We start from the raw sequence: 26,131 nt of genomic DNA, 5'->3' as shown, positions 1-26,131 counted from the left end.
CCAGACCAGGTACCGCACAAACTAGGGCATATCTCTGCCTTCTTGGCCTTCATCCATGTGTAGCTGTGCACAGGGCTGGGCACCCAAGGGCTTGGTCAACACTGGCTGGCTGGTTTGTTTCCCAGAACATCTACATCCAGTCTGGTTGCTCCCTGCATGCCCCCTCCCCTTCCAGTTTCTTTTTCTTTTCTTTTCTTTTTTTTTCTTCCAGTTTCTTTATCAGGAAGCCTCGGGACAGAAAACCCAAGGGCATGGTGCTGATTCCAGTATTCTTTCTTAGAGGCCTTGTCTCCAGGTCGGGACTCCCAGCGGGAAGTCTATATGTTCCTGATCCCTGTCCAGCCCTACAGAGCAGACCCGCCTTGGGGGAGAGCAGAAGGGCAGGACTGTATCCACACTGAGCAAAAAGATGAAGCGGCATGTATGTATGGATACCACTCCCCACCACCCCCGCCTTCTCAGAGGGTCTTGAGCACAGGGTCAAGGGTGTGGCCTCTGAGTTAGCAGCTGCCTATACAGCAGGGGTGTTCAGTCTTTTGACTTCCCTGGGCCACACTGGAGGAAGAAGAATTGTCTTGGGCCACACATAAAATATACTAACATTAACAATAGCTGATGAGCTAAAAAAAAAAAAAAATCACAAAAAAATCTCATAACGTTTTAAGAAAGTTTACAAGTTTGTGTTGGGCTACATTGAAAGCTGTCCTGGGCTGCATGAGGTCCGTGGGCTGTAGGTTGAACAAGCTTGCTATAGAGCTTGGGGCCACAGCAAGTTCCTGTCCCAGAGAGAAGGAAGTCTGTCTTCTGGAGACCCAGCCAGGGCTTGTCAGGGATGGAGAGTTGAAAGGAAAGAATCTTGTAGAAAACATCCCTTTCATCCCAACAGAAAGTTTTAAGATGACGATATGACCTAAATTGGATTCCAAAGGCCAGGTGCCTTCCTCTCCACTGGGTAATGTAGGTTTCATTCTATCATTTCATCATTCAGTGTTTACTGAGAACTTACTACAAATGAGATGCTATGCTAGGTGCATTCATTTGCTCTTATAGTCTTAGCAATAACTTTTGAGGTGCATATCATTAAACCCATTTTACACACGAGGAAGATTGAGGCATACACAGGCAGTAACTGACAGAGAAGTATTTAATTCTCCAGCTTTTGTTTTTCAGTCTCATGCTCTATTGTTTACAACAGGGGTTCCCAGACTTTTGGAACTTACAGATCAATAACATTTCAAAAATGATTTTTGGGAACAAACACAGAACCCAGTGCCAACTTTTTATTTAGCCAACGACATTGAAAAAACAGCATCTTCCAGCACCATGATTTCATAAAAGGGCATTTTAACACAGAGAATGTGGCAAGGATTTAACCTTAGAATAAAGACAGCCTTCTAAGAAAGGACAGTTGGCAACCTTACCCTAAAATATCCAACATTGTTCTCTCTCTCTCTCTCTCTCTCTCTGTGTGTGTGTGTGTGTGTTTCATTTCATTTCAAGCAGAACTGGCCAAAACTTTGGCATTGCAGGCTGTGGGAGCCACTGCCCTACCCCAGAGCTGCCTCTCCAAGCAAGAACAATGTCCTCTGCCCATAAGCAAATAAGCGTCCAGAATTTCCCATCCCCCTCTGCCCATCTAGGTCCCCCACAAATAAGGTCTGAGGTTGATTTATACAATCAGCTACATTCTCCACTTCTACTCCCAGCAGGTCTTCTAACTTTCACTGATATTCAGTGTCCGTTCCAGGGAAGGAAACCCATCCTCCCCAGTCCCCTTCTCTCTTAGACTCAGATGTTTTCTACGTTTGCATTCCAGGAATACCCAGGTCTGCTGTAGCCCTGCAGCAGCCCATTTGTCTCCAAAGTCCCCTAGTCCCCCACCCATGGTTAGAGCAGCAGGTCCTCTCCATATTTCAGTCCTGAGACAGGGCCTTTCCCTTGCTGGGGTCCCCAGGGCCTGGCTACCATGTTATCAAAGGAACCAGAGCAGACCCCAGGCCTCCTAGGCATTGCTGGAAAGGAGAAGGTGTGAGACCCGGGTGGAGCAATGGGGAGATTATAGAATGTGGGGGTCCTATTTATTCTCTCTCCATTCTTCACTTTCTCTCTCCTTCTCCTTCCTCCACCTGTGCCTGCCCCCTACCCCACCTGCATGAGCAGATGGGCAGTAGGGCACAGCCTGCCCTATGGAGCCCTTGTTTGGAATTCCAGCTTCACCATTTTCTTGCTATGGGGCATTTGGCAAGTCACTTAACCTCTCTGTGCTTTAGTTCTCTTGCCTGCAAATGGGAGTAAGAATGTTAGGTTGACCTATGTGAAATCGCCAAAATTTGACAATATTGGGCTCACAAAAATCAAAATTTCATGTGGTTTAACAACCACAAAAAGGTGTAAACTGTAAAGTGTTGGATATACGTCTCTCATCAAGTCTGGCCCCCTCCTCCAGGAAGCCCTCCCTAGCTACTCCAAGGCCAGCAATAGCTCCCTCTGAAATCTCTCATGGTTGGGGACATGATTTAGTACACATTTATTTGCTGTCTTCAGTTTTCCTGCTCTATTTTAATGCCCTATTCCTGAGAATGAGTCTAGCTTCCTCACAACTTGAAGCCCAACAAGGGCAAGACCTGGGGCTCTTCTTCCTCCTCTGTCCCCTGGACTGTTGGCATACCATCAATGTCCTCCATTAGAATTTCCACATAAAGGAGACAGGAGGAGCTAGACCTCATCAGGGTTTTCCAAGGGCCTGATTTATCTAATAGTCATTGCTGCACCCAAAGTTGGTCCTAGACAGTGGTGAATGGGTGCCACTAACGAAATTGAGGGTGAGTGAGGTGCTGGTGGGGAGGAATTAAGAGACCCTGACCCCTGGCCAGCCTGTGGCAGCAGTATCCCAGGAAGCAGAATCTTGGTCTTATCCTCCATCTCCTCCAAGCATCCCCTCCAATGCCATTAGCTAACTTCTAGGGTCCCTCACTCATTTGTAGAGTTGAAACTTATTGATCTGCTTTCTGTCCACCCTTGTGTTGGTGGAGAGGTCCCTGAGATAAGGTGGACCTGCTCCACCCTCAGGGCACAGACTGCACTGTGTAATCAGTGCTCAGGGTCACAGGAGCTAATGGACCATGGGAACCAAAGGCAGGGACATGGCCAAGGTTTTGGTGACTGGGAAAGGGTTCCCAGAGGAGCATATGTCTCTACCATAGGTCACGGGGAAGGCTATATGGGCTGACTTCCTGAGCGGGGTTAAGGCAGACTAACTCCCAGCTAGACAAAGAAGCCCGAAGAAGTGTGTTAAATGGAGGTCTTCCCTCCTGTGGCTGGTAGACCAGGGCGGGTTGGGCTCACAGCTCGTTAAGAACACTTCTTCTCAAGGAGACCCAAGGACACTCAGGGATTAGGCCTCCAGCATCTGTGCAGAGAACTGTCAGCTCAGAGCTGCTCAAAAGTAAAAATGCCAGCTACCAGTGATGTCATCACCCTAGTCATTCCTCCCACTGTGGGAGGTCCTGTGGTTCAGTGGGTAGAGCAGAAGAGCCCCTGCTAGGCTGCCCACGCCCCCATCCTGCCCTCCAAATTCCTACTCTGGATGGAGGAGGGGGAAGTGGCCACACTGGGCTAAGAATGAGAGTAAAAAAATCAATTGAAGAAAAGCTTGATGTTATTCCTCAGACAGATGGCAGAGCCAGGGGACCTTTTTGCCTCCCTCCTGTGAGACTTTGCTGTGTGTCCGCTCCAGCATTAACCTCGGCTCCAGCCTTCCATGGACAACCCCCTCCCCTTAATGCCCAACCTGTCCCCCTCTCCATTTCTGAGCTAATCTGGGGTATCAGGCTGTCCAGGGTGTTGGAGAGGGGTAGGGCTATACCTTAGGCTGAGCTAGTGAAATCTGTCCATACGCCCGGACACTGTACACTGGGGGAGACTGTGAGAGAGGACACACAGCTGGATCCTTGGCGGGGGGGAGGGAGGGGCTGGGCTGCGGACTGGAAGGGAGTAGGGGCTGTGCAGCTGCTTGGGGGGGCAGGTAGGGCACTGGGTGGAACAGGAACTTACCCAGCGTGAGTCCACATAGGAGGTGTCATAATTTGGATGGGAACACAGGGAGAAGGGGCTCCAAAGCCAGTTCCAGAGTGCCGGGGCGTCCGAGGAGCCGGCCCAACCGCTCCCCGCTGCAGCCGGCTTGTCCCTCTCTCGGAACTACTGAGGGAGAGGCGCTTGCGGAGGTCGGCGTTCGGATCTCGCATCCGTGACTGTTGCCGGCGCATTTCCTCGAAGTCTTACCTCGAAGGGCTGGGTCCCACCCGCGCGCCCTGTGAGTGTCTCCCTGTTTCCCCACGCCCTCCTTGCCTGGCTGCTGCGAGGCTTTGCAGGGGAAAGACTGGCGCGGGGTTCGCCCCCTGCCCATGTCACAGGAAAACCCTGGGAGCCTCCCCGACGCGGCGCATTTCCGGAAACCCCTCCCCAAGCGGGTTGCGGGAAGGCCGGGACTCTGCATCCAGAAAACCCGGTCGCTTCCCAAAAGGAGAGTCGGAGACCCAGCTGAGGGGCAAACATGCCAGGGAAAGGCGAGCCCAGAGCTTGGTGATGGAGAATTTGGGAAGCTACCCCGCCCCCTTCAATCTTGGGATGGGGAATTCGCAACTGAAGCCGGAGCTCTAGACTTGGGGCGCGCTTCCAGCTTGGCCCAAGAAAGAGATTTAAGGGCGCAGCAGTATGGACACCTCTCACCCCGGCTCCGAAGGTCTAGCGAGGGTCTAACCCCGGCCCCTCGCCAGGCCCGCCCCCCGCCCCCTCCCAGCCCCTGGCCCGTGCGCCGCTGCCCCTTTAAGAAGCCCAGGTAGGCAGGCCCGGCTGCTGGAGCCGCTCCTATGGCAACCCGCGTGCTGCGGCGGCTTCATGAATATTCCGGGGCGCGGGAGCCCGAGCGCGGCCGGAGGGCGCTCCGGGGGAGGCGGCCGCTGATGTAAGCCCGGCGGGTCGCTGGGCTCCGCTTGGCTGCGGCGGGAGCCCCGGGACGGGCCAGAGGGGCCGGGCCAGAGGAGGCGAGACGAGGTCGCGGGGGGCCAGCCACAAAGTCCGGGCGGCGAGACAGACGGACAGCCAGCCCTCCCGCGGGACGCACGCTCGGGACCCGCGCGGGCCGTGAGCTCTGCGCTCCGGAGCGGTTCCCCGAGCGCCGCGGCCGCAGAGCCTCTCCAGCCGGCGCCCATTGTTCCCCGCGGGGGCGGGGCGCCTGGAGCCGGGCCGCGCGCCGCGCCCCTGAACGCCAGAGGGAGGGAGGGAGGCAAGGAGGTAGCGCGGGGTCCGAGCGCCCAGCCCGGCCCGGGAGGAGGCGCAGCGCGGCGAGCCCGGGGACTCGGAGCGCAACTGGGAGCCTCCCAGCGGCGCGCAGCCTGCCCGAGTATGGGCGCCTGAGGCGGCCCCACGCGGGCGGCGAAGGACGAGTCCCCACGGGCGGACTGACCGGCGGGCGGACCTGGAGCCCGTCCGCGGCGCCGCGCCCCTACCCCCGGCTCGGTCCGGCCCCTGGCGCCATGGACAAGCTGCCACCGTCCATGCGCAAGCGGCTCTACAGCCTCCCGCAGCAGGTGGGGGCCAAGGCGTGGATCATGGACGAGGAAGAGGACGCCGAGGAGGAGGGGGCCGGGGGCCGCCAAGACCCCAGCCGCAGGAGCATCCGGCTGCGGCCACTGCCCTCGCCCTCGCCCTCGGCGGCCGCGGGTGGCACGGAGTCCCGGAGCTCGGCCCTCGGGGCAGCGGACAGCGAAGGGTCGGCCCGCGGCGCGGGCAAGTCCAGCACGAACGGCGACTGCAGGCGCTTCCGCGGGAGCCTGGCCTCGCTGGGCAGCCGGGGCGGCGGCGGCGGCGGCACGGGGAGCGGCAGCAGTCACGGACACCTGCATGACTCCGCGGAGGAGCGGCGGCTCATCGCCGAGGGCGACGCGTCCCCCGGCGAGGACAGGACGCCCCCAGGCCTGGCGGCCGAGCCCGAGCGCCCCGGCGCCTCGGCGCAGCCCGCAGCCTCGCCGCCGCCGCCCCAGCAGCCACCGCAGCCGGCCTCCTCCTCCTGCGAGCAGCCCTCGGCGGACACCGCTATCAAAGTGGAGGGAGGCGCGGCCACCGGCGACCAGATCCTTCCGGAGGCCGAGGTGCGCTTGGGCCAGTCCGGCTTCATGCAGCGCCAGTTCGGGGCCATGCTCCAACCCGGGGTCAACAAATTCTCCCTAAGGATGTTCGGCAGCCAGAAAGCCGTGGAACGCGAGCAGGAGAGGGTCAAGTCGGCCGGATTTTGGATTATCCACCCCTACAGTGACTTCAGGTAAGGGGCCACAGCGATGATCCTGTGGGTGCCCTGCACGGTGCAGGCATGCCTCCTCCTGACCCTGCCTCCCAGCTGGAGTTAACTTTCCTTCCTTGTGCTGGGAGCTCCAAGAGAAGCAGGGCGCCTCTAGGCTCCGAGACACCCCCAGGCCCCCTCCTGCACCGCGCTGAGGGAACTTTCCTGTGTTCTGTCACCGGTCTTCTCGGGTCTGGGCTGCATTGGAGACAGAATAAAAAGGTGTTCTAAGCCTGGCCTACCCCTGCCGACAGCCAGGATAGGGCTCTGCCACCTTAAGCCACACATTCCTCCTCCCCCTTCAAGGCTGCAGAGTCAGGATGGCCATCCTAGAGGCAGCTCCGGGTCATTCAGCCAGCAGAGCAGGGCCATGAAGAGAGACAGACCTCTTAGCAACGGGCCGGCTCCTCGGGTACTGACAGCAGGCATTATTATCTGCTTTCTGGTGCCCTGGCAAGCTGCGGCTGGGTCCCTGGAGGACCGAGGTCACTGGGGCCTCAGGCCGGGATGAAAACCCCCTGCATCCACCGTAACCCTGAGCTCAGCTCCTCATGCTGAGTGGTGGGCCAGGAGCAGGCACCCTGGGCAGCTGGCATCCGGAGCGGCAGGGCAGAATGACCTTGCTCATAGTGATGGATGAAGATGCCTGGTGTTCTGATTGATGAGCCGCTGTCCTGTACCCCATGCTTGTCCAGTGGCCCATCCGTAACCCGGAGACCCAAGCTCCAGCATCTGCTTGGTCTCTCATGGGCCACTCGTGGGTCCCCAAACAAGGTATGACCGCCAGTCAGGGAGAGGGACCCTGCCCCCTTCCACATCACCTGAGTCAGATGCCACTAAACAGCAGATACCACTGGGAGCTTGTGGACATATTTGTGCAAAAAGAGGGATTGTTGGTTGTCTCTAGGGTTGGGATAAGGGATGCCTTTACCTAAGTCAAGGTCCTGAGGTTCCCTAGTGCCCCTCTGGGCTTTCCTGATACATGAGATTGTGATGAAGGTCTGGGAAACACTTTTCAAGCTGGGTTTAATTCTCTCGTTCTCTTTCTCTGGGCCCTGCCCCCTACTTATCTCCCTTCCTTGCCTACCTTGCTTGCCTGCCTATAAAAATGAGCATTTTGCCAACCCAGAGCCCTCTTTGCAAACTCCAGGGAAGCTGGGTTTGTAATGAGAGCAAAGCCATTTTCCATCCAATGAGAGAGATTTCTCGCACTGGGAATGACCAGTCAGACAACACTCGGTGGCTTAAAATAGGTAGTGAACAGAGCCCCTCCCCCCTTTTTTCCTTTGAGAGACTGCTCTTCCTAACCCTAATATCTCCAGGGTTCCCATTCCCAGAGGACTGGGGAGACCAGAGGGCAGGGTAAACAGACAGCCATAGTCATCAAATTGTATGAGTAAATGTGGGACCCTCCCATCACGAATGGTAGCTAGGTTCCCTGTGCCAGGTTCCTAAAGAGTAGACTTGCCTCTGGCCAGTACTAGACCCTGAGGATCCCGGGCTGAGCTAGAAGAGTGAGCAGGAGCTAAAAAACGGGTGTCCTGCGTTTTTTCTCCTGTCTCTCAACTCTTCAGTGGTGGTGATAGGCAGTTCCAGTACCAACCACTTGAGATTGGTGAGGGGTCCTCCCCTCCCTGGCCCAGGTCCCTGCTGTCTTTGTTGTCAGAAAGCATCTGTTCAGGGTTCTCATCACCAAGCCCTTTGCCTGGGGAGCCTACAAGAGGTCAACCCCAGGCATGCCCATCCTCCCTCAGCAGCAGACATTGGCTGGGGACCCTCTGGATGCTGGGCCTGGCCCTTCCTGTTTCCCTTACCTTGGATGGTGAAGAGTGAGGACTGGGTCGATTTCATCAGATAGGATCCTTTTCCCCTTCCTGGTCTTACCCCATTCTTGTGTGTCTGTCTGTAGTCCCCCTGCTGCAGAGTCTCCCACTAACTGCAGGCTGCCTGGGACATGGCTGCAGGAGAGGGTGTGGGGATAGGGAAGCAGGGATACAGCAGAATTGTTAAATGGGCAACAGGAAAGGGGTCAGAGTGGGCTTTGAATTTGGGTTTGTGCAACAAGCAACCGGGACTGGTGGCTGCAAGTGGCACGACCCCTTTGCACAACCTTGTAGCTGTCTGGAGCTGGGTGGGGTGTAAGGAAAGAAATCCAAGAAAGACCATCTGAGCGTGTCTGGAGGAGTGGTGGCCATGCCTTTCCTGCTTCTAGGCCAAAACAGCTAGTCTTATTCTCAGAAGGTCAAAGAGGCAAGAGCCTAGCTAAGTCTTCTAAGCTTAGAAAACGCACCACTCGGCTGGGCGCGGTGGCTCATGCCTGTAATCCCAGCACTTTGGGAGGCCGAGGTGGGCGGATCACGAGGTCAGGAGATCGAGACCACAGTGAAACCCTGTCTCTACTAAAAATACAAAAAATTAGCCGGGCGCGGTGGCGGGCGCCTGTAGTCCCAGCTACTCGGGAGGCTGAGGCAGGAGAATGGCGTGAACCCGGGAGGCGGTGCTTGCAGTGAGCCGAGATCGCGCCACTGCACTCCAGCCTGGGTGACAGAGCAAGACTCCGTCTCAAAAAAAAAAAAAAAAAGAAAACCCACCACTCAACCCCACCTAACCCACCCTACACTGACCAGCACCCCCAGCCTCAGTCTCTAGAGTTTTAGCCACTGGCCTTGGGCCTCTGTGTAGCCACTTGCCATTGCCCACCTTAGGCTTCACAAGAGCTTCTGCAAGCATTGCTCAGGCTAGTGAAGAATTGATTCATCATTTTGACGGGCAGGAAGCATTGATCCAGCAGAATTGGTTTAATAAAGAATTGCCAGCAAACCATGATAGATTGAGTTTGCGGTTTGGAGTTCAGGGCTGGCTGTGATGGACTGCTTCCGGCATCTCCCCTTGCTGGGGAAGGAAGGCTGGGTGCCTTTCCCAGGAGAAGGGTGGGCTGTGCTTTGAGGGACCAGCATAACCTGTGCCATGGCTAATAATAGGCTTTTCTGGCTGCCTCTGCTTCTCATTACTCTACCTGCCCCGATCCCACCCCCCAATAGAAAAGAGACCATGCCCTGGCTACCCCCATGGCTCCTCCAGGCTCCCTGGGCTTTTCTGGCTTCCCCTCCCCTCCAACTCCCCATCTGCCTTTTGAAACTTGTATTTGTGGTGTGTTAAGAGAAGAGGCCAGGATGATGCAGACCCTCAGGACATGGCTCCCCAGGCTCCTCCCCAAGGCTGGCTGTGCTCTTAGGTCCTGGATGGGTCCTTCCTTCCACACAAGCTGTGTCCTGGAGAACCTGGAACAACAACAACAACAACAAAAACAGTATCTGGATAATCTTGTTTTTCTAAGAGGAGAGAAAAGAAATGGAACCCCAAGTGCAGATGTAGCTGGTTGTGTTCCCGGAAGCTGGTCAGGCTCAGGGAGTCAGCCTGGGTGTGTGTATCTAGGTGTCTGTCTGAGCGGGTGTCTGGGGGCTGTGTGGGTGGATGTGGAAGCTGGTGGGGAAGTCCCTATGTGGAATGTCAGTTCCGGAATTGCTGCTGCACCCCCAAAGCTGGCTCAGCGTTAATAATGGAGGCAGGCAGAAGCTTGGCCTTTCTCATCCCCCTGTCCCTACCCTCTCCTAGACTGAGCCTCCTGAAGCCATGAGGAAGGGAAGGCGAGGGTGCTTAAAGTGTCCTTTCCTTGGGGCAGAAAGAGCTGGGCTCTGAAATCTTGGAAACTGGGCCAGTGGCCTAGCAGGTCCCAGGGGTGTCCTGAGCTGACTTCCTTCTGCCTGCTGGTCACTGGCACCCCGTCACTGCCATTACTCACCTCCTGTCACCTCCCCAACCCTGACTGCTATAGAGCCCTGCATGGGTTATGAGCCTTCTTTGAGCCCCAGTTTGCCCATTTAGAAAATGGGAATCTTGTTGCCTGTTGCCATGTCAAGCACAAATTGTACAACTATGGTCGCCCCGCCGACAGCTCTGCAGTGAGCTGAGAGAGGAGCAGTGATGCTGTTGTGAACCACACCTCCTCTGCCCTCACAACTTCCTTTCCTTGGTTTTGGGAAGATCACATGGACCTCTGTCCTTGGCTCAAGCAGGGGTTCTGAACCTTCTTGGGGTCAGAGATTTCACTCCATCCAGAAGGATACCCAGGTATCCAGACACATAGAGTGTGGCACTTGATTTCTGGTCTGTGGCCTCCAAGGTTGAGGACCATCTGGGGGCTCAAGGTTGTGAACCCCTCTCTAGGCCATCCCAGAAGAGAGCCTGGGCCTGGTGAGAGGCAGGCACCCACCTTCTCTGGAGCCTGGCAATGGGGGTCTCTTTGCAGTCTGGGGCTTGGGCCTCCCATTGCCAGCAGGATGGAAACAAAAACAGGGCTCAGAGTTGGATGCCTGAGGAAGGAAAGGGGTTCTGCCTGGGCACTGGTTTCTTTTCTGTTTCCTCAGTCCTACCGCCTCCCACCTCTCTCCCTTTGAGTCCTGGGAAGGACTGTTCTGGCAGAGGTGGAAAGGAGGAAGAGGCAGCAGCCTGACTCTGGGTCTGGGGGTTCTGAGGCCCCTTCTTTCCTGGGCTTTCTTGGGGCCATTTCCCAGGAATGTTGTTAAGACTCTCAGTGTGCAAAGCCAGGCGGAAAGGAGCCGCAGGCTGTGCTAGAGGGGGAAGGGTGCCTAGTTGCAGAGGGGAATTCCAAGGTGAGCTGCCTGGGCTGTGCTTTCAGCTGGCACAGTGGGCAGCATGGCTGTCTCTGGGGATGAGATATGTCCCACCTGACAAGGCAGGGGCTGCTGGAGCTCAGGACCGAGGTGCTCCTAGGATGCTGGGTACACAGAGACCCGATAGAGGCAGAGAGCCAGGACCCCCATACTGCCTGGCTAGAGAGACCTTGGCTCCAGGTTCTCCCTGCTGCAAGGCTCAAGCTCCTGGTCTGGTGGCTACATGATAAGGCTGGGGGTTACCTTCGCCCCTGCTTGGCCCTGCCACACCAGTTCCCTTAGCTGCTGTGAGCTTTGAGGCTTTTTGGCTGCCAGGTAGCCGCCTGCCTCACACAGGGAGCTTCCAACTGTGCTGACCTTTCTCCCTGTCCATCCACCCTCCTCTTCCATGCTTTAGGGCCCACTGTCCCCAGGGCCTTGTGGGATGCCCTCTCAGGCCACCCTGGCTGCCATCCATCTCTCCCTGGCTGAACACCCTGTGGCATTTGGACGGAGCTCTATGTTTGTTACAATGCAGCTTCTCCTGCTGTAATGTCATCCGACTCACCTGGAGATCTTGTTCAATACAGATTCTGAATCAGTAGGTCTGGATGGGGTCTGAGATGCTGCATTTCTCATAAGCGCCCAAAGAATGCTAATGTGCTGGTGCCCAGATCAGGACCATGCTTGGAGTATTGAGGTTACTGTTCATGCGCTTGTTCCATGCTTAGCCCAAGCTCCCGAACTGAGCTCCCTGAGGGCAGTGCTCCGTTTTATCTCTTTGGCCTCAGAGCCTGTGGCCTCTGTCCTCAAGCTCAGCGTGGCAGGATAAAGTCTGTGAACTGGGCTGAGCCAAGCCACAGAGGTCTGCCTGCCAGTGTGGGGATGTGGGATTCACAGCTTGCTCTTCCTCCTTTCCTGCACTGCTGCTTGGACCCTGCTGGTCCTGCATGCTGGCTTTTGGGATGGGTGTAAACAGGAAGAAGCTGGGTGACCAGAGGACCCTCATTAATCCATCCTGTCCCACCACTTTTGCAGCTTTTCTCTCATCCAAAGGGCCAGAGGGGTGGGCCTGGCTGGGGAGAAGGGGCAGGGAGTACTGTGACTGCTGCCTTGCAATGAGATTTCTGGAAAGGAGCAGATGTCGGTATGAGCGCAGAGGTGACTGAGCAGGGGAGCCAGCGACTCTGACAAGGGCCAGCTGAGAGGAGGACAGAGGCATCCAGGCCTTCTTCCCAATCTTATGTCCTCCTTCCCTGCCCCAGGCTATGCCCAGAAGCCTCCCCTGAGGGCTGGGCTTGCCTGTCACTTCTCCGTGCCCCCTCCTACCCTGAAAAGCATTAGCTTCCGTACAAATGGTGGGGCTGAGAAGTGTCATTGCAGCCTGAGTGGCCCTTGTGCCTGCCACAACACTGGCCACCATGGGGGAATTCACTCAGAGCAGAAGGTCCAGCCCCAGTCCCCTGGGGGCTTGTCATAGAACTGAGGAGGCAGCCGGCTCCTGCACACGCTCACTTGGCTCAAGGGCTCTTACAAAGCTGCGACTGCCAGTTGCTAATTAATAGAAGGGCTACCGAGGCTGACCAGACAGTCTTGCTTTCGCCCATGGGATGCTGAAGAATTCACATTTCCCAGACAGAGGGCCATGGGCCGGCAGGGGCATTGTGTTGGCTTTGGAGAGGATGTTCTCTGCCAGCTAGGCTTCTTTACTGAGGAAGCATTGCCAGGGCCCTAGAAGTCTGCAGTGCCACGGGCTGGGAAGTCACTTGGAGACACTGTACCATCAGCACCCACTCGGGTCTGAGGCGGAAGGCAGCACAGAGAGGTGGTGAGCTCCCCGTCACCGTGGGCGCTCAAGATAAGACTGAGCAGTACTTCAGTCAGAGGTTGCCAAGCAGCATCCCTTGCACCGAATACAGCACCCAGATGTGCTCTGTTTGGCCAGCATAGTGTGTCATAACAAATCTGAGCCAATTTTTTTTTTTTTTTTTTTTTTTTTTTTTTTTTGAGACGGAGTCTCGCTCTGTCTCCCAGGCTGGAGTGCAGTGGCGCGATCTCGGCTCACTGCAAGCTCCGCCTCCCGGGTTCACGCCATTCTCCTGCCTCAGCCTCCCGAGTAGCTGGGACTACAGGCGCCCACAACCGCGCCCGGCTAATTTTTTTGTATTTTTAGTAGAGACGGGGTTTCACCGTGGTCTCGATCTCCTGACCTTGTGATCCGCCTGCCTCGGCCTCCCAAAGTGCTGGGATTACAGGCGTGAGCCACTGCGCCCGGCCCTGAGCCAATGTTTTTAAATGGAAAGATATAACCTGAAAATATGGCTCTTGGGCTTCTTTTGAAAAACTGGAAACTCTGGCGGCCCTGGCCGCACATTCCCACTCCATAGCAGGGAGCTGAAGGAGACACTAGAGGCTGCCTCCTTTACATTGGCTTTTGCTCTGCAGTTGCACAGGTCCCCAGCTGTCGCTAAGGCCACTGTCTTACACCCAGCCACGTCATTCATGCCATTTAGCTGCCTGACCCCTGTAGGCTTCAGAGTTTACAGCCCTAGACTCAAATCAACAGAGACTAAAAGCCAGGTGGGTTCACAGATCAGTAACCACCATTTACAAAGCATCTACCATGTGCCAGGCTGTGCTGGGGCTCTATATCTCCCGTTTCATTTATTCTTCACGATGGCCCCCAAATAGTTTTATATCCCCAGTTTACAGATAAGGCTCTGACGAGGAAAGGAGAGAGAGAGAGAGAGAGAGAGAGAGAGAGAGAGAGAGAGAGAGAGAGATCCCCCAATCATGCAGCCATGAATATCAGAACTGGAATTTGACACTCCTCCTTCTTTTATGTTAGTGTTTAAAAAATTTAATTACACGAGTAGTTCAAGAAAACATTCTCCTGAGAATTAAAACATTGAGGAGGGGCTCAGAAAGGGATAGTCAGCAGGCACAGGAAATTGATCAGGTGTCGGAATATCAGATCTGGAGAGGCCTTAGCAAGCCCCTGGCCTGGAGCCTTTGTTTCATAGATGGGGAGCAGAGGAGCCAAGAAGGGGAGCACCTGGCTCAAGGTCACAGAGTATGCCAGAAGCGAAACCAGAGACCAAGTGGGTGGTGTCATGTCTGTCTGCAAAGGTCTTCAAGCTTAAGTCCACCCCCAGCTTCCCAGCCGGAGGGTTCGCAGAGTAGGCTTTCCTGAATGGTCCTGTCAGTTGGAGCTTTTTCTTGTCACTCTAGCTTCATACGTGTCTTTCTGGGATGATAGGTATTCTCAGGATCCCATCATAATTTAGGCTGCTCCCATGAGAAGGTAGTCTTCCCCTTTCTGAAGGTGCAGAGTCTGGTGACTGAGACATGCTGTCCTGACCCCAGATCTGGGGTTGCTGTTTCTGAGGATGCTGGGCTGGGAGGCTGGCTCACCTCCTCTTCCTGGGAAGGTCCTGACTGCTAGAGACCTTTGGGGTTTGGGGACCATGTCCGGGTGCCATTAATGCCCCTGTTCCTGGATGGGGGTGATTGGGGTTCAGAGGAGAAGGGGTAAGTGGCCAGTGGTATCTTTCTCTGATCCACTAGAGAAATGGCCACGTGATCTATTCATTATATACTTCAGAAAAGTCAGGATTTGGAGTTGATCTGTGGTTTAGGATTCAGTATGTGACCAGAATCAGGGCTCATTCTGTGACCATGGCTAGAACTCAGTCTCTGACAAAGGTTGGGGCTCAGTTTGTAACCAGGATTGGGGTTCAGTCCATGGCTGGGTTCAAGGCTAAGTCTGTGGCCAAGGGAAGGGTTTGGTCTAGGGTCGGGAACTGGCATCCTTGTGCAAAACCTTTGAACCAATTTCGGTGCCCTTCCTGAGGTACCAAGGTTTGGGGCTCTACCTTTGTGCCCTGCCCCGCTTTAGGAAGCTTTCCCTAAGTTTCCTGAGCCCCTATTCCTCTTAGTATCTGAGCCAGCTGCCTCTGGTCCTCTCTGGGAGGTAAAGTACAAATTATAAATAAACAACCGTGCCACTGCTGCTAATGCCAGAGTCATCACATCTCACACGTGACAGCTCCCCACCCAACTCTGCTCTCTCATTGTTTGGGGCTGGTGTTTGGTGTTCTCAGCCAGGCAGCAAGCTCAGGCACCCTCAGGGTCAGGGCTGGACCTAGAGCCGTGCCAGCTGGATAGAGGGACTCCCTCCACCCACTGCACCCCCAGCTCTGGGCTACCACAAATTGCAGAGCGAGCAGCGGGGCCTCCAGGTCTGATCACGGCAGCTGCGGGGGCCTGATAATTGGCTGCTGATGATTTTGTGTCTGTCTAAGCATTTATCTGTGTGGGTGGATGTGTTATGTCTGCGTGAACGAGGCTTTCAGAAATTAATACATAATGGGGGCTGGCTAATACATTATCCTCTGGGCTTGGGGAGAGGCAAGCTAAGGGAGTCATGCCCTCCAGAATACCGTATCACCCATTCCAAGGCTGTTTTCACCATTAAGGGGGCTGGAGGTGGCAAAGTGGAGAGTAGGGTTCCACTTCTGGTTTATGGGAGGGCCGATGAGCAATAGATCAATGTGGGTTGATGGTCAGGGAAGGCATCCTGGAGGAAGTGATTCTGAGCTGGAGCTGAAGGAAAGAGAGAACCATTCTGTGCATTTTCTTGGAAACTTGAGCTGAGGGCTGCCTGGCTGGGGTGGGTGTTGACAGATGCTGGGGGCTGCTTATTCAGAACCTGCCTCTTTTAACCTGCACTCCTTAGTCCCTGCCCTTCACCCTCCAGGACTCTAAGCAGGCTGCCTGTGCTGCCATCTGAGTATGTGTGGTGTGTTTGCCTGTGTGTGTGTGTGCATCCTCGTCCTAGCTGTGCAGCCTTTGAGAAGACTCGCTTCTCCTGCCGTACTAGGCCCAGAAGGCAGATGTTGCCTGCAATAATGTCACTGAGCGTGTGGCCTGGAGCCCAGAAGTAATTACCCTGCAGTTCCCCGTTGGAGGCTAGAGCAGCCCCTGTTAATGATTAATGTGAGTCCCCAGCCACTGTATGCCAAAGCCAGCCACGGGCTTCTCCCACCTCCAGTATCCTCAGAGGATGTGAGGGCACTTGTTCCCTTCCCCAAAGACAGGAAAGACCCTCAGGTCCACAGGTCCCATCCATGCCATTAACACCTTTTAGAAGAAACTTGGTCCAGCAGGGGAGACTGCCTCTGGGGCCTGGCTTCCTGCAGTGTGGGGGCTGGCCCGCCCCAGATCTCTGGGTCCTGCATCTTGAGCCAGCCTGGCCCAGAACTGCCCACCCTCCCACCCTCAGTTTCCCCTCCTGAGTCTCATCCTGTTCTGCTGGGTGACCTCAGCAAGCTCTTCTCCTCTCTCAGTGTCCAGGGTTGGGGCTCAGTCTGAGGCTGAGAAGAGAGCAGAGCTAATTGACCAAATAGGTATTGAGCCCTGAATCCTGACCCCATTAGCACAAATTGAGCTAGCAGGGCAGGGACAGCGCTGCTGGCCAGTAGAGCTTTTGAGAATCTCCCTCCCTCTTTCTGGCTCTGTCACCGAGGTCCAGCCAGTCATGATCCTAGAGTTCTGCAGCCCCTGGGGGCCAGGCACACGTGGAAGATCTCTTACCTAGGGGCCAAGTTTTGTGGAGGCTTTGCCGGCCCTTGTCCTGGGGAGCGGGGCTGGGGGTCTTCCTGGCATGTTGTGTCCTATTGGTGAGGCCTCTTGAAGGACCCCCTCCATTAGGTCATGGCCTCCGTGGAGGGGATGCCAGGCTTTCTTTCCTTTGTTTCCGGGGCATCCTTCCCAGGAAGTGATGCAGCAGGAGCTTAATGAAAATGAACTGAAATGCCATTCTGGAAAGGGCCTCAACCATGCTCTCCTCCCAGCTGCCCCTCCTAGGGAGCAGTCCCCTCCTGGAAGCTCAGACCTGGCCTCAGAAGAGCTCAGGGTGTGAGGACTCATGCAGATTGCAGGGCGCACTGGATGACTGTGGGTGGAGGGGCCCTGTGGGATGGGCCAGCAGGATCATGTACTCTGGGACTGGCAGAAGAAGGAAACAGGAAAAGCTGTTCAACGTGTCCCAGAGGTTCTGGGGCATCATCATCCCATTGGGTTGCTCTGCAGCTCCTGGGGACAGAGTGTAGGGGACAAGCCTGTGAATCCAACCAGTAGAACACTTGGCTCTGTGCCGCCCAGCTGTATGGACTTAACTGAGGCCTCACCTCTCTGGGTCTTGCTTTCCTCCTCTGAAAATGGGACCAGAGAGGGGTTGGGTGTTAGCAAGATCCCAAAGCCTAAATTGGCAGCTGCTGAAGAGTCACCTGGGTGCTTATGTGATCACAGATGCTCGGGCTCCCTGGGTGAGGCCGGGCAGGTACAGTTTTAGGAAGTACTCAGGTGATTCTGCTTCCATCACTTTGGGAGCCAATGAGCTGGACATCCCTAAGGCCCCATCTGTGTTAACAGCCTGCAGTTCTCTGATTGCACTGCATTTGCCTTAGCCCTACAGTGGCTCCCCAGAGCTTGGGGTAAAATCCTGCCTTCTTAGCCTAACATCTAACCCCATTGGTAATAGGCCTCCCTCTCCAGGGAACTTTTACACCCTTTTTTTCCTTGTGGGTTGTGAGGAGTCAAAATAATAACATTCTGAGGCCAGGAGGGACCTCAGAGAACATGGCCCCACTCACCTTCCTTGTTAGACTGTGTTTTCCTGGATAGAAGGCAGCACAGCACGTTCCCTCTAGCTCTGTGTCCCCAGATGCCCCAGAGAATCCTTGTTATTTGCTCCCAGGCTCCATCCCATCAAAAAGGGACGGTGTAGACCCTCCCAGAGTCAGTATTTAGCTACTCTTTATAGGGAAGCCTTCCTGTGGCCTCCTTGTTAGCCCCTTCCATGACCAATGCTGCCTACCTTAAGAAGTTCTGCCCCAGGCCAGGCACTGTGGCTGACTCCTGTAATCCCAGCATTTTTGGAGGCTGAGACAGGAGGATCACTTGAGCCCAGGAGTTAAAGATCAGCCTGGGCAACATAGTGAGACCCTATCTCTACCATAAAAAAAAAAGAAAGAAAAATTAGCTGGGCATGGTAGTGTGTGCCTGTAGTCCCAGCTACTCCAGAGGCTGAAGTAGGAGGGTGACTTGAGCCCAGGGAGGTTGAGGCTGCAGTGAGCCAAGATTGCACCACCACACTCCAGCCTGGGCTACAGAGTGAGACCCTATCTCAAAAAAAAAAAAAAAAAAACAAAAAACAAAGGAGTTCTGCTCCAAATCCATTTCCAGTGCTTCATGTTGCCCCTCAAGCCTGTGTCCTCCCACCGCTGGCAGTGCCTTCCTGCGTGAGCAGGTGAGCTCTCCCACCTAATTTCCCCAGAGGGCGTGCTCCCATGCTACTCCACAACAATATTCTATTTTGGTTCCAATCTCCTGAGTGGGAGGACAGAAGGTTCCTGGGGGAGTGGTGTTGGAGCCTTCTTTGATTCTTGTAAGCTGGACTGAGAAGTTCAGTTCTCCAACTGCTTGTTCCCTCCCCCATCTTCCCCGGTGGTCTTGTCCGCTGGGTGAAGCACAGAGAGGTTAGGCCCTGGCCTCAGGGAGCATACATCCGGGCAACTAGGAGCACTGTGGAGCAGATGTCCCCTGCTGTGCAGTTTGGGGGGGGGGGGTGTGTGTGCGCACACGTGCATGTACATGTTCACTGGTATGTTTCTGCATGTACAAACATAGGGTCTCCCGAGGAGGAATTAGCCCATCAGATAAACAGTGGGTTTTCATCTCAAAGTATTTCTTTTGCCCAGGCCTGTCCTCACTGTGCTGTTGAGAAGGTACGGTTGCAGTCCCTTTCTCAAGGAATTCTCTTCCTTTATAACCTTCCCAGCCCCTCGTGTACCCTGGAAGAGCTCTGAGTTCTCAAGCTGGCATTCAGGATGTCTCCCACATTCTCTTCAGAGCTGGGAGCTGAGGTGTCAGGGTTCCCTGAAATGCGCGTTCTTCTGTGAGTGAGCTGTCGATCTGGCCAGCTGCCCTTGGCTGACCTCTTTAGCCTCTGCACTGCAGAGATTCATGGAACTCAGCATATCTTTGGAGATGTCTAGCTTGCTTTGTGCCAATGGGGAAACTGAGGAAAAGTCAGTGAAGGGAAGGGACTTACTCAAGGTCACACAGCAAGTTAGAGACAGGGATGGGACTAGAACTTGAGAATCTCAGGCCCCTGACCTGGACACCTTCCATCGCATACCATGGGCCTCCTTCCTGTAACCCCTGGGCTCTAACCACAGTGCTGTCTCCTGATCAGTGGACCTACTTGGGTGCCTGCCTTCTCTTTGACGCTTTAGTACCCAACAGGGCATGCTGCCCCCTGCTCCTTTCTGGAGCAAGCCTGGCTGAATTTCTCCTCCCCCCTGGCTATCCCCAGCCTATGGGATACAGAGTCAGAGATTCTGCATCAACCCTCTTATTCCCTTCCCTTGGCTCATGGCCCCATCTGCCCATGGAGCTGACCTGGATTTTCAGCTCCCCTGTGAGGTGTGTCTGTCCATCCTCTATACTGAGGGCTTCTTGAGGTGGGACCATTTTGTGTTCCTCAGGATCCTCCTACCTCTCAGGCCAGGACCTGCATCTTAATGGACATAGAATAATGATGATGAGGATGATGATGATGATGATGGGGATGATGGCCCACTTGAATTGAGTATTTATGCCATAGAGCATATTGTAAATATTATCTCATTGGATCTTCCTAGACTCCTGTGAAGTGAGGATTAACGTTCTCATCCTGCACATTAGAAAACAGGCTCAGAGAGGTTAAGTGATTTGCCCAAGGCCTCACAGCAGAGCACCTAGGCACCATACATCTACAATAGCCTGGCCACAGAAATGTGGTCCCTGCACCAGCAGTCTCAGCATCACCTGGGGGCTTGTTAACAGTGCAGATGTTGGCCCCACCCCACAGCCGACTGAAGTCCACCAAGTCTGCGGCTCAGAAAGTCCCCAGGTGATGTGTGTGCACATTGCAGTGTGAGGGGCGCTGTGCTGTATGGCTGAAGGATCACAGGCCAAGAAGAGAAGACTGGGTCAGCTGTCACCCTCACATAGCTCACCTTCTCCTTGGGGAGAGGCTGAGGCCAGCTCTCACTGCATCATGACAGGCAGGACCTCAGCCCAGGATGAGGAGGTACCTTAGAAGAGGCAGGGGTAAAGGGTCATAATTGGGTTTTAAGAAAAACAAAACGAAACAAACTTTGTTCCTTAAATATTGATAAACATAGAAAAATTGGAAAATAAAGGTACACCCAAATCCAAACAACCCGCCTATAAACCAAGCCCCAGATGCCCTTGGCTCTAAATCGGACTGTGTCTGAGGCAGCCCTAGGCAGCCAAGGGAGCAGCTACCTGGGAGCCCTGTGATTCTGAGTCAGAGATTTTGAGGTGGGTTAAAAATAGAGCCCTAGTGACCAGGCAGGGGTGGGAGGAAGACAGCAATTTATCTATTGTGGTGGGGAGACCCTGGGGTCAGGGAAGAATAGCGAGGGGAGGATGGGCAGGAAGGAGGCAGTGGGTGGGGGGTGTATTTCCCTCCAGAGACCTGAACTGAGCACCCAGCCTGGCTCAAGAAGGCTGTGGGAGGTGATTTCAACCCTGAGGGTACAGGGGGAGGCTAAGATGCCAGTCCCAGGACACAGGCAGGGAGGACTCCAGCTCACTCCGGGACAAAACACTCCCCCCACCACCAGAGAGGCAGCTCCTTCTAGGGTATGGGATGGTGAAAGGGGCGAGAGTGGCTCTGCCTCAGAGAATGGCAAAGAGGAGCTAGACAGGTACGGGGTGCGGAGGGGGAGTAATAGGTGATTTCAAACAGTTATCAAGGTGTGGGGAGGGGAGGCAGGAAAGGCATCCTCATGCGTGTCACATGTATGTGTCATGGGCTGGCATGCATGTGATGTTAAGCTATCCTCCCTTGCCTATTACACCTGCTCTTCAGACGACTGCCCTCTCTCCAGCTTCATCATTGATTTCCAAAACATCTTCTCATCCTGACCTCCTGGTCATGGCAGTGGCTTTGCCACGTATTTCTGCTGACCACTTAGGAGCTGGGGACCACTTAGGTCTGACCGCTTAGGAGCTGACCATTTAGGACCACTTAGGTCTGGGGACCAGGGTCATGCTCTCCCCAACACATGTTAGAGGACCCCTCACAGCACAGGCCATTGTTTAAAGGTAGATGAATGTTTCTGATTATAAAGGTAATATCTGCCTGTTATGGGGAAGGTGGAAAAGGTAGAAAGGTGAAATGGAGAAACTCAGAGTCACGATATTCCCACCCTTAGAAATCATCAATGTTAATGATTTAGTGAATTCTTTCTTTGTTTTATTTTTGGCAGTCTTTTCTTCTTCTGGCAACAGTCTTCCATCCGTCTGTCCGTCTGTCCATCCATCCATCCATCCGTCCGTCCGTCCGTCCGTCCATCCATCCATCCATCCATCCATCCATCCATCCATCCATCCAAACATCCGTCCATCCGTCCATCCATCCATTTAACAATAAGATAACGTTACTGAGACTCCTCCCCACCCGTTGCCCAACTGTGTGTTCCCATCTTGGAAAAGGAATAGAAATCATTTCTGCCCTTGGGGAGCTCACAGTAGCGGGGAGCCCTAAGACTCCTCCTGGGTCTGTCTGGTTGGGGAATGGAGGGGATTCTGGGAAAGCAGTGGAGTTGCCTCCTTCATCCCCTCTCCAGGGCTCCTGAGTCTCGGTACTAGGCCTATTTGGGACGAAGGGAGAACCTCTAAAATCCCCTGCGGTGGAGGTGGGGTGGAGGGGCCGAGGAGGTACACCCATAATGAGGGGGCTTATTATGGGTGGTTGGTTCTGCCCCCACTGCCTGCACAGCTCAGGCTGGAAACGCAGTCAGGGCCTTGGTTGCAGTCTTTAGCCACAAGGTCCCCCCACCAGTTCTTTCTCATCCCATCCTGTCAGAGACCCCAGGCCCCCTGTTTCTTCTGGCCCATGTCTGTCCACCTGCCTTCTCTCCCACTTTCAATGCCTCTGCTCTTTCTCTGCCACTTTTCCACCATGATCCTCAGCACCTGGTGGGGCCACCTGCCGAGGGCTGTTGCTGTGAATCTTGGGGGTTTGGATATACTAAGTTCTTCTCTGATCGTCAGAGGCTTGTGGAAGCCTGGTGGGAAGGAGTCTGTTTCTGAGGGCTGCCGCGTCATGTGGCTTCTGCTGGGCTCCCTGCCACTCAGCCTTTGGCACACACTCCTGAGGCATGCATGGCATGCACGCATCTGTTCACCCATTCCCCATCCACTCATTTGTATGTTTCCACCCATTCACGTATTTATCAGGAGCTACCATGTAAAAGGTACTGTGCTGACTTCAGAGAGTCAGTGATGGCAAGTTAGACAGTCACACACACAGTTTCATTATAACATGATAAATACCATGGCAGGGCAGTGCCTGTGAGGGACAGTTAACTGGATTTCATAAGATACAAAGAAAGCTTCCCAGGAGAAGTGATACCTCCTGTGAACCAAGGGGGATAGGTGGGTACAAGTGGGAGAAGAGTTCCAGGCAGAGATGACAGCATGTAGGAAAGCCCAGAGGCAAAGAAAGCGCCATGCGTTGGGGACACTGAAGGCTGCTGAATCTGTCTGCAGCAGAGTGTGCAAGGAGAGGAATGGGGAGCATGAAGGCAGGAGAAGGAGGCAGAGTCCAGGCCAGGAAAGGCCTTGGGGATGACAGTGAGGAATCTGAATTTCACTTGGGAGGTGGTGGGAAGCGCAGAAGGATTTGGGGCTTGGCAAAGTGTGGAGAGTGGATTGGAGGAGGGTGCTGGCCCCAGCCCTGACCCTGAGGCATGTGAGGTCCTCGACCGGCCAGGAGCTCCCCTGGGAAGCTGTTGGAGTAGTCCCCATGGTGGGTTGATGGGACACATTGGATCCAACGTGATGAAGTGTTGGAAGGCAAGGGAGATAGAAGAGTTGAGGATAACTCTGAGGTTTCTAGGATATACTTATGGATGTCTGGTGGTACCATTTTCTGGAAGCACAAGAGTGTGGAGGAAGCTGTGAAGCTCTGTCTGAATATGGCAAGGGTGAGGTTCCCATGGGACATCCAGTTGTAGACACGTAGTCAGCAAGTGGACGCATGGGTGTAGAGTTCAAGAGAGGGGTATGGTTTACAAGGCAGCAGAATAACAAGGCCATGGGAGTCGGTGAAGTCACCTGGAAAGAGTGCATAGAGCGGGAAGAGATGAGGGCCCCAAGGAGCAAAAACACGGAAAGGTCATGCTGAGGGAAAGGGGGCTGTTCAAGGGAAGGGAAAGGAGAGGCAGTGAGAAGAGAGAAAAGCCAGTGGAGTGGGCCACCTTGGAAGCCAAGGAGGAGACTGTCTGCAGGGCAGAATGGTCTACAGGGCCAGACAATGCTAAAGGCCGGGGAGGAAATGGACTGGAAAGTGACCATTGGATTTAGCAGCAGGGTACATATTGGTGACGTGCTGAGGAGTGGAGAGCAGCATCGCTTCTTGGCCTTTGGCTAAAATCAAGTGGAGTGGAGAGGAGCGCTGGGTGAGACGCATGAAAGCGGGAGTGTGGGGACAGTGACACCTCCTTCAAGGAGCCTGGGAAGAGATAAGACAGCAGGGGTTCAGGGAGGGATTTTTTTTTAAGTTTAGAGAGCTTAGAAGGAAAAGCTGATGGGAAAGGATCAGTGGAGAGGGAGAGATGGAAGAGATAGATGAGAGGGAACCTTCTGTAGATTAAGGTCCCTGGGGAGGAAAATAGGGATGGTATCAAGAGGGCAGGTTGAAGAGCCGCTGATTCCCTTGTGGCTGGGAGGAGGAGATGGGATGGGGGAGATGCTGCAAGGTGGCAGAAAGAGGAAAGGGGCACTCTGGAGGCTTTTGTTTTCTCTGTGTGACGTAGAAAGTGGTATTATCTGCTGACTCTGAGAGAAAAAGTGGTGGTTTCAGAGCTTTGAGGAGACAGGAAATAATTTGAAATAGCAGCTGTGGGGAATGGGCAGGAAAGTTTACTAGGTTCTCCTGTAAGGATCAGGGGAGGGAGGTGAGGGCTGTGAATGAGGCTATGATGAGGGCATTGAGGCACGAGGAGCTAAGAAACTTGGCTGTTTAGTAGGACTGGTCTGAGGTTGTGGGATTCTTTACACAGCCCCCATGTGAACATGAAAAGGGTTGATGCTGATCCTTGCCTGGGGCTGGGATTTCATGACAGTGCCAGGAAGAGGGGCATGGGAGTTAAAGGCATTGGTTTTAGAGAGGCAAATGAGCTGGACCATTGTGTCTGGGGTGGACGGTGGTTGGGAGGACGTGCGAGGGTTCTGATGGGAGGATCAGAGGAGTCAGCAGACTGGATATTCCCAGTACTCTGAAAAACAGGTGCAGCGCAACTGAATAGAAGAGCTGGCAGGAAAGGAGGGCAGGTCGTACAAGAGGACTGCAGAGATGCAGTACCTGGAGGTGGTGACGTGGTCAAGGGTGCGCTTTGGAATAGACCATTGAGGTGGGATTGTTAGTCAGGGTGGCAAGCTACCAAGAGGCCAGGGTGTTGACTGGGTCAATGATACGAAGTAGAAGTCACCCAGGACAATGGCAGGATTTGGAGTAGAACGGAAGGTTGTGAAGCAGGTGCCAGCATTGCCAAAGTCCTTGAGGATGGCAGATGGATGCTGGAAGGATGGCCAGCAAGTGACAAGGATACCCAAAAGATCTTGTAGACATTTCTACCATAGGCAGTAGGGAGAGGGGAGGGTGCTGACTCACCCCTGACCCTGAGGTATGAGGGATTTGGGGGAGTGGTATCCTGAGGACACAACTAGGGTTCACTTAAGCGGGGAGGCAGTGGGGTCTGGGAGTGAAGAAGTTAAGGATGCAGGTGTCATGGAAGAGAGCACAGGAGAGAGAGCTGGGAGGGAGACAAGGAGCTTGAGGAGGCGCAGAGTTTGGGAGTAATAAAATACCACCAGCCAGAATGATATTTCTGTGGAGTGGTTAGAAAGTAGGCCTCTGGAGTCAGACTCTTTGGGTTTGAACACTTGGCCCACAATATATACCAAATCTCTCAACTCCTTGTACCTCAGTCTCCTCATCTGTAAAATGGGCATAATTATAGTATCTACCTTACAGGGCTTTTTATTAATGAGAATTAAATAAAGTAATCCAGATAAGGTACTCAGATTAGTGCCTGGCAAATGGTAAGTGCCCAAAAAGTATTGACTGCCCTCATCCTCCATTCTCACTGTGTTCAGTATCAGGATCTTTGCTGGGTCTGGAAAACCAAGGGAACGGGAAAGATAACCCAGAGGGCATATGAGTTGGAGACAAAGAGAATGGAGGCTGGAGACCAGGAAGGAGGTGGGGGCAAGGGTCCAGGTGAGAGACAGATGCAGAAGCCATCATGGAAGCAGCTTGACTAGACATGGTAACTGCTGGGGGTGTTGCTGTAGGGGTGGGTGGGAGGTAAGAGGCAGCAGTAAGGGATGGCTGGGAAGTTTTGGGCCTGGATTATTGAAATGCAGACTGTCATTCAGCTTTGAGGAGGACTCCAGAGTTCAGCTCTGGAGTCGTTGGCTGTAGGAGACAGCAGGCCCTCTGGGTGGATGCATTTTGCAGGCAGGTGGGAATGCAGGTCTGGTGCTAGGAGTGGCACTGAGTGGGAGCTGTCTGTAAAGTTGGAGAGGGTAAGAGATACGGCACTGAGTGTGCTGTTCACCTGGGAGAAAGCATGGAGACCCACGGGCTACAGTCAGCACTGCAGGGACATGGGTGTCTGAGACAAGGCCCCTGTCCTCCAGGAGCCCATGGTGTTTTAGGAGAGCTAAAACCAAGACTCAGGCTGTGCAGAGGCTTCAGTGGTCAGAGTTGAAGGGCTAGCTTGAAAGGTGGAAAATATTTTAATGACGAAACAGTGACATTCTTCTTCCAGCTGACAGGATTCCCAATGGATATCATTTGTGCCAAAATGTATGCAAGAAAGTATGCATGTGTAAAAATGGATGCATGTAGGAGGGCAAAAGACAAGAGTGTGTTTACAAAAAATGTATTCATGGTATTGCATGTGGGTGTGCATGTGTGTATACATGTTCATGTCTGTGCATGTGCACATGTGCATGCATGTATATATGTGCA

General features: G+C 54.1%; 1 protein-coding gene across 10 annotated transcripts in view; it reads left to right on the top strand.

Moving 5' to 3' along the window:
* Nucleotides 1-4,998: 4,998 nt before the first annotated feature.
* HCN4 (hyperpolarization activated cyclic nucleotide gated potassium channel 4) overlaps nucleotides 4,999-26,131 on the top strand; it is a 52,416-nt gene continuing 31,283 nt past the window's right edge. For 9 of the 10 annotated variants that reach the window (XM_077939797.1, XM_077939793.1, XM_077939791.1 and 6 more), the window contains exon 1: nucleotides 4,999-6,319. In XM_077939797.1, coding sequence (XP_077795923.1) covers nucleotides 5,535-6,319 — 785 coding nt within the window. In that variant the 5' untranslated portion in view covers nucleotides 4,999-5,534. The remainder of the gene's footprint in view (nucleotides 6,320-26,131) is intronic. The other variant, XM_077939794.1, reaches the window with a different exon arrangement.

The sequence above is a fragment of the Macaca mulatta genome, chromosome 7 (assembly GCF_049350105.2).
Source record: "Macaca mulatta isolate MMU2019108-1 chromosome 7, T2T-MMU8v2.0, whole genome shotgun sequence".
In the NCBI taxonomy this organism is placed as follows: Eukaryota; Metazoa; Chordata; class Mammalia; order Primates; family Cercopithecidae; genus Macaca; species Macaca mulatta.
Note: the sequence above shows the minus strand (reverse complement) of the source record. Positions and strands in the feature narration are given on the sequence as shown.